Below are 12,983 nucleotides of genomic sequence, written 5' to 3' on the forward strand. Positions count from 1 at the left end.
CTGTCCCTAGAACTGTCCCGAGCACTGTCACTAGCACTGTCCCTATACCTGTCACTAGCACTGTCACTAGCACTGTCCCTATACCTGTCACTAGCACTGTCACTAGCACTGTCCCTAGAACTGTCCCTAGCACTGTCCGTAGAACTGTCCCTATAACTGTCTGTAGAACTGTCCGTAGAACTGTCCCTACAACTGTCCCTATAACTGTCCGTAGAACTGCCACTAGCACTGTCCCTAGCACTGTCTCTAGAAATGTACCTATAACGGACCCTAGAACTGTCCCTAGCACTGTCCCTAGCACTGTCCCTATGTAGAACTGTCCCTAGAACTGTCCCTAGAACTGTCCCTAGAACTGTCCCTATAACAGTCACTAGCACTGTCCCTAGAACTGTCCCTAGAACTGTCCCTAGAACTGTCCCTAGCACTGTCCCTATGTAGAACTGTCCCTAGAACTGTCCCTAGAACTGTCCCTAGCACTGTCACTAGCACTGTCCCTATATAGCATTCTTTATGGCATCGACTACTTCTTTTGCCTTCTCTAGTGTTAACAACTCATCATGGAGAAAAGGTGCGATACCCTCACATGCATGGAGTCTATCCTTTAATACTCCCTCTTCAACTACGAGGGTGCTGTCAACTGGCAGATGGAATGCCAGGGTCACATTGTCCCACATGAAATGTTCATAATCATGTCCTAGTTCTTCTGTTTCAACTGTTCCACTCTCTCGGTTGATGATCAGCTTCTTTGTATGGGTTCCACATATTGCTTCTGCACGCCAGATAATTTTGCCATCTTTATAAATGCATATTGCCTCATCATTCTCATCGGCAAGAAGTGGGCAGTCATCAAACTCTGTCACCTCTGGACTGTGGAGAACCACTACGTACATGATCTCCTGCTTGTAAACCACGGTTTCATAGACTCTCAGGACAGGCTTCTCTCCCTCACAGGTCTGCTCTGTGTACATCTGCATGAGATCCTCCAAGGGGAAGGTAAACTTAAAGTTCCCATACCGAGATCCCTGTTGGAAGACAGGGGAGGTGGTGAATTCCCTCAGGAATGGATTGTGTCTTTTTTCTTCCCCCGTTTTTGGGTCAAAGGAAAGCTGTTCCTTTTCAAGGAAGCGATTCTCTGCTGCCTCAATTTCACCTTCTGTAATGTGAAGAGCCCACCATGAGAAACTCCCTCTTTGCCCTGCTGTAAATCCACTCAAATCCATGATTCCTGACAGGCCTGTTGGAGTGGTTACGTGACAGACTTTGTCCACGTGAAATTCCGCTTTGTCAGCTTTGGGGTATAGTGGAATGTCTTTTAAAATAAGACGTCTATAACTTTGTGGGGTTTTAACCATTTTCAAGGTTTCTATACTCTTATGCTCCCCACGGTAATAGGTCTCCGTTTTTTCTCTTCTGTTTTCTCGATGCATTTTCTTTCCCTGAAAAGAGGAAAGTTGACAATTAGATTAATCGTATGTGGATCTCTTTATTTATCTAGATTGTTTACACAACATCATTATGAGGTGATGACAAATGTTCTAATATAAAGGTTTAGATGGAGCTGTATGCAACGATATGAAAGTCCTTAAGATCGACATGATACTTGTAAACATTTTGAAGCTATATTGTTTATTTACAGAGACAAAAGACAACACAAACTTGAATTGTGTGTTGCAATAGGGTGAGACAGTATAAGTTCACAAGGTTTATTTCTATTTGATATTATTCTATAATCAATGGGTATAGAGTATATCAAACAAAACATGAAAATGAAATTATAACAAAATAAGATTACTTTCTAAAAGAGATACCGTTGTAATGAGTTGTATCATTTCAGTGTTTGTAATGTGTTTTAGACAAAGACACAATATTTATTGCACACAACTCCTGGAAGCAATCATCTCTACAACTAAACATATTTATAATCTAAAGACATTTGTATAATGTGTTCCTTTTATACTGTACATAAACAATACTAAATTAGGTGTTTTTTCAGTCAAACCATTAGCTAAATAAATGTACTAAAATGTATTATTCTAAAACACAAACTAAACAAGCATTTCTATAACAGCCTTTGGATACCTTCTTTGTGTGCAGTAGGGTACTTAACTTGAGAGTATGTTTCAGTAAGTAAGACCTAGCAAATACTAACTGTATCTCTTGTCTTACCTTAACCAATAAGGCATGAGGGGGTGTGGTATATGGCCAATATACCACGGCTAAGGGCTGTTCTAAGACAATGCGGAGTGCCTGGATACAACCCTCAGCTGTGGTATATTGGTCATATATCACAGAGGTGGTAAACAGAGGTGGTAAACTGGTTACCAACTTAATTAGAACAGTAAAAATACATGTTTTGTCATACCCGTGGTATACGGTCTGATATACCACAGCTGTCAACCAATCAGCATTCAGGGCTGGAACCACCCAGTTTACAATTAAATGTATAATACGTTTGCTTGGTTAAGTATTTATGCCCTGTCACTAAAACAGTCACACCCTGTCATAGTTGCACTCCGCATACTGTACTGTAGGTTATATAGACTATATGACCAAAAGTATGTGGACACATGCTTGTTGAACATCTCATTACAAAATGATGGGCATAAATATGGAGTTGGTCCACTCTTCTGGGAAGGTTTTTCACACCTTTGCCATATCAGGCCACAGAATCATGTTCAACATCAATAGTACAGAATGTGTCACAAACGCAACATGACAAAACACTACTCTGCAGCAGAGATCTGAATCAAAGGGGGTGTCTATACAGATCTGAATCAATAGGTTTCTCTATACAGGTCTGAATCAATAGGGGTCTGAATCAATAGGGGTCTCTATACAGATATGAATCAATAGGAGTCTCTATACAGATCTGAATCAATAGGTTTCTCTATACAGGTCTGAATCAATAGGGGTCTGAATCAATAGGGGTCTCTATACAGATATGAATCAATAGGAGTCTCTATACAGATCTGAATCAATAGGTTTCTCTATACAGGTCTGAATCAATAGGGGTCTGAATCAATAGGGGTCTCTATACAGATATAAATCAATAGGAGTCTCTATACAGATCTGAATCAATAGGTTTCTCTATACAGGTCTGAATCAATAGGGGTCTGAATCAATAGGGGTCTCTACACAGATCTGAATCAATAGGGGTCTCTACACAGATCTGAATCAATAGGTTTCTCTATACAGGTCTGAATCAATAGGGCTCTGAATCAATAGGGGTCTCTATACAGATATGAATCAATAGGAGTCTCTACACAGATCTGAATCAATAGGGGTCTCTATACAGATCTGAATCAATAGGGGTCTCTACACAGATCTGAATCAATAGGGGTCTCTACACAGATCTGAATCAATAGGGGTCTCTACACAAATCTGAATCAATAGGGGTCTCTACACAGATCTGAATCAATAGGGGTCTCTACACAGGTCGGAATCAATAGTGGTGAATGTGAGTGTCTTTGTGTGTGTGTGTGTGTGTGTGTTTAAAATTGTAAATGTTATTTGTCACAAGCACAAGCACAGTTAAATGCTCAACTTGCAATCCCTGCTGTTTAAGCAAGCCCTGCTGTGTTAAGGCAGATATCTGGGGAAGGGTCCCAAAATACGTCTGCAGCATTGAAATTCCCCAAGAACACAATGGCCTCCATCATTCTTAAATGGAAGAAGTTTGGAACCACCAAGACTCTTCCTAGAGCTGGCCACATGGCCAAACTGAAGGGCCTTGGTCAGGGAGGTGAACAAGAACCTGATGGTCATTCTGACAGAGCTCCAGAGTTCCTCTGTGGAGATGGGAGAACCTTCCAGAAGGACCATCATCTCTGCAGCACTCCACCAATAATGCACTTATGGTAGAGTGACCAGACTGAAGCCACTCATCAGTAAAAGGCACATGACAAGCCGCTTGGAGTTTGCCAAGAGGCACCTAAAGGACTCTCAGACCATGGGATACAAGATTCGCTGGTCTGATGAAACCAAGATTGAACTATTTGGCCTGAATGTCAAGCGTTACATCTGTTAGAAACTTGGCACCATCCCTACGGTGAAACATGGTGGTGGCAGCATCATGCTGTGGGGATGTTTTTCAGCGGCAGGGACCAGGAGACTAGTCAGGATTGAGGGAAAGCTGAACGGAGCAAAGTACAGAGAGCTCCTTGACAAAAAACCTGCTCCAGAGTGCTCAGGACCTTAGACTGGGGCGAAAGTTCGCCTTCCAACAGGACAATGACCCTAAGCACACAGCCAAGACAATGGAGTGGCTTCAGGACAAGTCTCTGAATGTCCTTGAGTGACCCAGCCAAAGCCTGGACTTGAACCCGATCGAACATCTCTGGAGAGACCTGAAAATAGCTGTGTAGCGTCCCTCCCCATCCAATCTGACAGAGCTTGAGAGGATCTGCAGAGAAGAATGGGAGAAACTCCCCAAATTCAGGTGTGCGAAGCTTGTAGTGTCATACCCAAGAAGACTCGAGGCTTTAATCACCGCCAAAGGTGCTTCATCAAAGTACTGAGTAAAGGGTCTGAATACATCTGAATACAAAATGTGGAAAAAGCTAAAATATCTTGATTGAATAAGTATTTAACCCCATTATTATGGCAAGCCTAAATCCTTTCAGTAGTAAAAATGTGCTTAAGTCACATAATAAGTTGCATGTGTGTAATAATAGTGTTTAACATAATTTTTTTATGAATACCTCATCTCTGTACCCCACGCATACAATTAATTCTCAGTTTCATTGGTCGAGCAGTGAATTTCAAACACAGATTCAAACAGAAAGACTAGGAGGTTTTCCAATGCCTCGCTAAGAAGGGCACCTGTTGAAAGAAATGTAATAATAATAATTAACCTGACATTGAAATGCCTTTGGGCATGGTGAAGTTATTAATTCCACTTTGGATGGTCTATCAATACACACAGTCCCTACAAAGAAAGAGGCAACCTTTCATTATTTTATAAAATTGGTAGCTACAGTCTTGTCTCCTCGCTGCAACTCCCGTACGGCGAAGGTCAAGAGCCGTGCCTCCTCCGAAACACAACCCAGCCAAGCTGCTTCTTGACACAATGCCCGCTTAACCTGGAAGCCAGCCGCACCAATGTGTCAGAGGAAACACCGTACACCTGCAACCGTGTCAGCATGCATTGTGCCCCATGTCACTAGTGTGCGATGGGACAAGAACATCCCTGCCGGCCAATCCCTCCCCTAACCCGGACGACGCTGGGCCAATTGTTTGCCACCCCATGGGTGTCCCGGTCGCAGCCGGCTGCGAGAGAGCCTGGACACAAACCAGTATCTCTAGTGGCACAGCTAGCACTGCAATGCAGTGCCTTAGACCACTGTGCCACTTGGGAGTTGGGAGGCAAAGGCAACCTTTCTAACTCAGTTGCCAGAGAGGAAGGAAACCACTCAGGGATTTCACCATGAGGCCAATGGTGACTTTAGAACAGTTACAGAGTGGCTGTGCTAGTAGAAAACTGAGGATTTAGTTTTGACTTAAATCCTTTTGAAAATCTATGGCAAGATTTGAAAATGTTGCAATGATCAGCAACCAACTTGAAAGAACTTGAAGAATAATAAATAAATAAATACATTGCAATTATTGTAAAATACAGGTGTGCAAAGCTCTAAGAGACGTACCCAGAAACACTCACAGCTCCCAAAGGTGATTCTAGCATGTTTTGACTCATTTGCAAACATTTCTAAAAACATGTTTTCACTTTGTCATTATGGGGTATTGTGTGTTGATGGTTGAGAAAAAGTATCAATTGAATCAATTTTGAATTGGAATAAATCAAGGGGTATGAATACTTTCTGAAGGCACTTTAGTACATGTTTTTACCTTAAACCTCAATCAACTGAACAAGTTAACTCTGATTTGTTTCATATTTGCATGTGTTTTATCTTTATCTACCCCATTTTACATCATCTAAGGAGTTTGTGTTGTGTCCACCATCGGTTGAGACACAAGATGCTCTTGAATACAGGGTGGATGTCATGTTGTGGCTGATAAATGTACTAAAATGGGATTCAAATGTATATTTCACCTTTCAAATGGTACCACAAAGATGGTTGGAGGACACACATCAGAATGTTGACTTGAATGGGAAAATACAGTTGAAATCAGAAGTTTACATACACCTTAGCCAAATACATTTAAACTCAGTTTTTCACAATTCCTGACATTTAATCCTAGTAAAAATTCCCTTTCTTAGGTCAGTTAGGATCACCACTTTATTTTAAGAATGTGAAATGTCAGAATAATAGTAGAGAGAATGATTTATGTCAGCTTTTATTTCGTTCATCACATTCCCAGTGGGTCAGAAGTTTACATACACTCAATTAGTATTTGGTAGCATTGCCTTTAAATTGTTTAACTTGGGTCAAACGTTTTGGGTAGCCTTCCACAAGCTTCCCACAATAAATTGGGTGAATTTTGGCCCATTCCTCCTGACAGAGCTGGTGTAACTGATTCAGGTCTGTAAGCCTCCTTGCTAGCACACACTGTTTTTGTTCTGCCCACAAGTTTTCTATGGAATTGAGGTCTGGGCTTTCTGATGGCCACTCCAATACCTTGACTTTGTTGTCGTTAAGCCATTTTGCCACAACTTTGGAAGTATGCTTGGGGTCATTGTCCATTTGGATGACCCATTTGCGTCCAAGCTTTAACTTCCTGACTGATGTCTTGAGATGTTGCTTCAATATATCCACATAATTTCCCTCCTCATGATGCCATCTATTTGGTGAAGTGCACCAGTCCCTCCTGCCGCAAAGCACCCCCACAACATGATGCTGCCACCCCCGTGCTTCACGGTTGGGAGGGTGTTCTTTGGCCTGCAAGCATCCCCCTTTTTCCTCCAAACATAACGATGGTCATTATGGCCAAGCAGTTCTATTTTTGTTTCATCAGACCAAAGAACATTTCTCCAAAAAGTATAATCTTTGTCCCCATGTGCAAAACGTAGTCTGGCTTTTTTATGGCGGTTTTGGAGCAGTGGCTTCTTCCTTGCTGAGCGGCTTTTTAGGTTATGTTGATATAGGACTCGTTTTACTATGGATATAGATACTTGTGTACCTGTTTCCTCCAGCATCTTCACAAGACCTTTGCTGTTGCTCAGGGATTGATTTGCACGTTTCCCACCAAAGTACGTTCATCTCTAGGAGACAGAACGAATCTCCTTCTTCAGTGGTATGACGGCTGCGTGGTCCCATGGTGTTTATACTTGCGTGCTGTTGTTTGTACAGATGAACGTGGTACCTTCAGGCGTTTGGAAAATTCTCCCAAGGATGAACCAGACTTCTGGAGATCTTGTCTGATTTCTTTTGAATTGCCCATGATGTCATGCAAAGAGGCACGGAGTTTGAAGGTAAGCCTTGAAATACATCCACAGGTACACCTCCAATTGCCTCAAATTATGTCAATTAGCCTATCAGAAGCTTCTAAAGCCATGAAATCATTTTCTGGACTTTTCCAAGCTGTTTAACCCTCCCGTTGTCCTCCCATTCTGCCTACTCCCCGTGTCACCGGCGGGTCATCCTGTCCCGTCTCGGCTAAAGGCCCAGTGGGCACAAGTGTGACAGGACGCGTGCGAACAGTCTTTGCAGATGTATTTCTTACACCTGCAGCACGTGTGTGTCTTGGCGTCCTTCTTGGGAGGGCAGAGCTGACACCTCTTCCTCGTACTAGCCACTAGCGGGGCGGTGTCCAGGCCAGCGGCATGCTCCCGGAGGAGCTGCGTTGTCGTCCGCACTCTGTAGGACTTTGACAAGTGCGGACGCGGCTTCGGTGCGGGGGAGACGCTGCCTTCTTTGTATCAAGAGCTTGACAAGCGCCTTTCCCAGCTGCTCCAGGAACACCCTCCTCTTGTTCTGCTTACGAGGCATCCAGCTAGGGTTGATCTCTCACCATATGACAAAGGAGTTGTAGGAGGACACGTCGAGGATGTTGTGGAAGATGACCAGGGGCCAGCGGGCAGTCATCCGTCTGCAGCTGTAGGTGCCGACCACCTTGTCTAGGTTGTCCACGCCGCCCTTGTTGCAGTTGTAGTCTAGGATGAGGGCCGGCTTCCGGTCATGGCGATCGCTAATGTCGGCCTCCGTGTGCAGCATGCTCAGGAGTAGCACGTTCTTATTTCTCTTTGCCAGGTAGGACACTAGAGTGACGGTGGGCGTGAAGGCGAACCTGAAGGACGAGACCTGTCTGCCCTTTGACTGGAGCAGTGCGGGAGGGAGCTCGGGCTTATTCTTTCGCACCGTGCCGACCATGGTGAGGTTCCTCTCGAGGAGCCGCTGGCCGAGTTCGTAGGAGGTGAAGAAATTGTCACAGGTGACGTTGTGACCACCCGGCAGCCCCTGCGTGAGATCGAGGACGACGCGCGCACCCTGGTTCTTCTCGGGGGTTCCGCCGGCCGCCTTACCGGTGTAGACTTGCATCTTCCAAGCGTAGCTGGACTTGGCGTCGCAGGCCACCCATGACTTGATGCCGTATTTGGCCGGCTTGCTGGGAATGTACTGTTGGAAAGGACAGTGCCCTTTTGGGAGAGGGAGAGGAAGGAGATTAGCGGCGTCGTTGACGACGCCACTACTGATGCTGCTGCTGCTGCTGACGCTACCTCTCTATACTACCGCTGGCTCATCATTGGGACGCACGGCGTTTATGTTACATGCTGACGCTACCTCTCTATAGTACACATACATACGTACAGATACACAGACTACCTCTGAACGGGACCAGTTGTTCGTCCACCATCAAGTCGGACCCCGGGTTGTAGAGGGCCGGCAGCCGCTCCTCCCACAGGTCCCAGACCTCTCTTATGGCCGCCAGTCTGTCGGAGGCGAGTCTCGCGGGTCTCGACCGGCGGTCATTGAATCGCAGCAGCCTCGAGTACTTGTGAAAGACCTTGAGTGGCATGGTGGCTCGGAACACGGTCCTGCCGCTCTCCGCGTCCCACAGGCTGGCCGCGGACTCGCCTCGGGACCTGCTAGGATTAGCAGCCATAGGTAGGCACGCAGGTCGGTGGAGTCCATGGGTCGCCAGCTGTCGCCGTATTTTCTCACCCCTGCAGATTTGTCATGTCCACAATGATCCTTTCTATCGCCGGCATGACAAACAGCCGGAAGGTGGACTCGATGTCGAGCGCACGACGCAGCGTAGGCCGTGGGGCCAGGCGTCACCGCGGGGCCGGGGTGGCAGATGGCGCGGGGCAGGTCCGGGCCGCGATAGGCCACGAAGGACCATTTGATTTTGCCGTTTTTTGACAGCAACGTCTCCCTTCGGGCTTGGCCGGCCGCCGCCGTGTCCTCTCGCTCTGGCTCTCTGTCTCGCTCTCGGGCAGCGGCCGTGTCTCCCTCTCGCTCTTCCTCCTCCTCCTCCGAAGAAGAGGAGCACGACCGCGAGGCCGAGTCGTCCGCGTCACGTTCGGGGTCGTATTCCTCGCCGTCTTCATCTTCCGAAATGTCCTCCTCTTCTGAATCGCAGTAGTCTTCTTCGTCTTCTCGGTCGACACTGGAGCCTATCTGTACCGCGCTGAAACCAGGACTGCGAGGCGTCGGCGGCGGCGGCCTCACGCTCGGCGGGGTCATATTCCTCACCGTCCTCATTGTCGTCCTCATCGTCGTACTCATCGTCGTCCTCATCTTCTTCTTCTTCTTCCTGACAATATTAGTAGCCTCTCTACTGCCGGCCGACAGTGGCCATGCTGCCCTCTTGCACACTGACGCACCGCAGCTCCCAGGGGGTCGCTCTGACCCGGCCTGGACACGGGGGAACAGCTCCTAACAGTAGTCTTGCTGGACATTTGAAAAAATCTGTTCTAGAACCTGTTCAGCTGTGAAACGCACATTCATGGCTTCAGCACCTTGGAGAAGACCACATGTCTGGACATGTACGGACGTGTACCCATGACAATATTAATATATTTTCTTTCCTACAGCTTACATGGATAAATGAACAAAGGCAACAGTTCACTTTTGTACTACTGGGGTCAGTCTAGGACAGGTCATCACATTCCAAGTTGAATAATATCATGGAGGGGACTGTTTTCACTGCTCCACATGTCTGGACATGTACGGACGTGTACCAGTGACAATATTAGTATATTTTCTTTCCTTTTCTTTCCTGTTTTGGCATTAAGGTTCAAAATGTCACTTTCTGACCACTTCTTCCATCGGCAAACATTTATGGAAAGGTGTGTTTCAATGAAAAGGGATCCTGTCAAAAAGTGATTGAATTCAAATGGATTTACCTCCTTTTCAGACCGCATCTAAGCAGACTTGACTGTCGTCTATTCAGTTGTCTGTCTCCCTCATGTTGTCTGTGCTGTGACAAGCCTTAATGCATATACATGTTTTTTAAATGCTCAATATGCCAGGTTAATAGAATTTTTTTTATATTTAAACCCACTTGACTGACTGGACCTGAATTTTTCTACCACTAACTTCCCACCTGTTTTGAAAATATGATTTTTCCTGTTCTCCTTCATTTAAGATCGTTGTATTGTACATAGTTTTGTTGTTGTGAATACTGTCATTAGTATTGGTAGTAAATTGTGTACTCAACATAGGTTGATTGTCGTGTTATTCATGTAACAGTTACATTGCAACTTATTAATGGACAATACTTAAGCTGTTTTTAATGATCTGTTACATTAAAGGGGCAATCTGGGATTCAAAAAATAACAAAGCCGTCACCCTGCCATTCTTTGGGGGAAAACAGCCGAGGGATGGGGTAAGTTATATTCTTCAAGAAGCAATGGCTACAATATATATCATTCATTTAAAGCCCACAAATGCATGTACCAATCACAGATTTCTGCTTTAAATGTCTGGATACATTATTGCATAAAAATCCCTCAAAGAAGCAACAATGTCATTAATCACTAAGTCACAATACATTTTAGATAATGGTGTCAGAAATAACATATTTATTTGATTTCAGTTACATATAAACTTTATCAAAGATAATGCCACTATATCTATATATAATACATTAAACTCAATGGTTATTTGTGATCCAATCAAACCATTGCCATTCGAATGCACTAGGCAGCTATGCTATCGTAAATACAGTATCTTATGCATTCTAAATAACCGCCCATTTGGACAAGGAAAATGCAGTAAATATTTACTCTGAGCTGCGCTTCGATTGGTTGGTCGTTGATGGAAGGCCGGGTTGTCCTTTGAAGAATGTCTGGTGGTAGAACGGATACTCGGTAGTACTGTTGTCGTGTGGTAGTGCGGATCCTTTGTCCGTCCTTTCCTAGCCCACGTTTAAAGCTGCGGTTGCTAACACAACGACTAGGAGGTATCACTTCTTTAGTGGATAAGAGTTCAAAGTTCACACCAAGTTGCCATACTTTAAGCTCATGCTATATTCTGGCTGGTATAGTCGAAATTCATCCTTCCAGTGTGTTGATCGTCATCTTCACGTTGAAATTTGATGCTAATTTCGTTAGGTTCTTGGCGTTCAACCAGAGCTCACGCTGAGGTTGGCTTAGTTCTGTTGGTGATCTTGTCCTTTTAACGTGGGGACCGCCGTCCTCTTGTCCTTGGAACAGGAAGATACATTTTCATAACAGGGATTATATAGTAGGGAAGAGAAGGGCGTGTTTCATAGTTTATAACCAATGTCTGTTCACTTGGGCGGGGCCTCTGAGTGAGCAGAGTTTCTCTATGACAAACCGTTCTCTCATTTAAGAAGCTAAAATGACATTTAATCTTTTTACAAATAGTTTAATATTTAAACATTTAAATTGCACAACAATTCCATGTGATTCTGATAACTAGAATGTGTCGACTCAAGTTGAACAATATCATAGAGGGGACTGTTTTCACTGCTCCACATGTCTGGACATGTACGGACATGTAGTTCAACTTTTGTACTGCTGGGGTCAGTCTAGGACAGGTCATCACATTCCAAGTTGAATAATATCATGGAGGGGATTGTTTTCACTGCTCCACATGTCTGGACATGTACGGACATGTACGGACATGTACCAGTGACAATATTAGTATATTTTCTTTCCTACAGCTTACATGGATACATGAATAAAGGCAACAGTTCACTTTTGTACTACTGGGGTCAGTCTAGGACAGGTCATTGAAAATTCAAGTTGAATAATATAATGGAAGGGATTGTTTTCCTTGATGCTAATTAAAGAAAGTCTCACTGCCTCCTTCTTACAAATCATCCACAAAATATAGAAATGTAATAAAACTTGGTTCAACACAGTGGCGGGTCATTTTGACCCGAGGACAGCAGGAGGGTTGAAGAATATCAAGAAACATTCTGTGGGACCCTGATTTAGCCCACTGCAGTAATACGTTAAATGAGATCAAATTCAATCGTTTCTCTTTTAAAGTTATGAAGACATGGATGTCTCATGGTTTGGTGGGGTATGCAAAGTGGGTCAACTTTGAGCACCTTTATCTCCTGAATGTTTTGGCAGGTCCAAAACATGTTTTTTAAATGATCAATATGCCAAGTTAACAGAATATTTTTATATTTAAACCCACTTGACTGACTGGACTTGAATTTTTCTACCACTAACTTCACACCTGTTTTGAAAATATGATTTTTCCTGTTCTCCTTCATCTAAGATCGTTGTGTTGTACATAGTTTTGTTGTTGTGAATACTGTCATTAGTATTGGTAGTAAATTGTGTACTCAACATAGGTTGATTGTCTTGTTATTCATGTAACAGTTAAATTGCAACTTATTAAAGGACAATACTTAAGCTGTTTTTAATGATCTGTTACATTAAAGGGGCAATCTGGGATTCAGAAATTAACAAAGCCGTCACCCTGCCATTCTTTGGGGGCAAACAGCCGAGGGATGGGGTAAGTTATATTCTTCATGAAGCAATGGCTACAATATATATCATTCATTTAAAGCCCACAAATACATGTACCAATCACAGATTTCTGCTTTAAATGTCTGGATACATAAAAATCCCTCAAAGAAGCATGTAGGCAGCAGCCTCT

The 12,983-nt window shown here is 44.1% G+C and overlaps 1 protein-coding gene across 1 annotated transcript; it reads right to left on the reverse strand.

Annotated features, from left to right (window-relative positions):
• Nucleotides 1-420: 420 nt before the first annotated feature.
• Nucleotides 421-11,566, reverse strand: LOC115189153 (uncharacterized). Its single transcript, XM_029747867.1, has 2 exons — nucleotides 11,129-11,566; nucleotides 421-1,436 (listed from the first exon to the last, which is right to left on the reverse strand). The coding sequence occupies exon 2, from the start codon at nucleotides 1,425-1,427 to the stop codon at nucleotides 495-497; it is 933 nt and encodes a 310-aa protein (XP_029603727.1). The 5' UTR covers nucleotides 1,428-1,436; nucleotides 11,129-11,566; the 3' UTR covers nucleotides 421-494.
• Nucleotides 11,567-12,983: the final 1,417 nt, after the last annotated feature.

This window comes from Salmo trutta, unplaced genomic scaffold (assembly GCF_901001165.1).
Source record: "Salmo trutta unplaced genomic scaffold, fSalTru1.1, whole genome shotgun sequence".
Taxonomy (NCBI): domain Eukaryota; kingdom Metazoa; phylum Chordata; class Actinopteri; order Salmoniformes; family Salmonidae; genus Salmo; species Salmo trutta.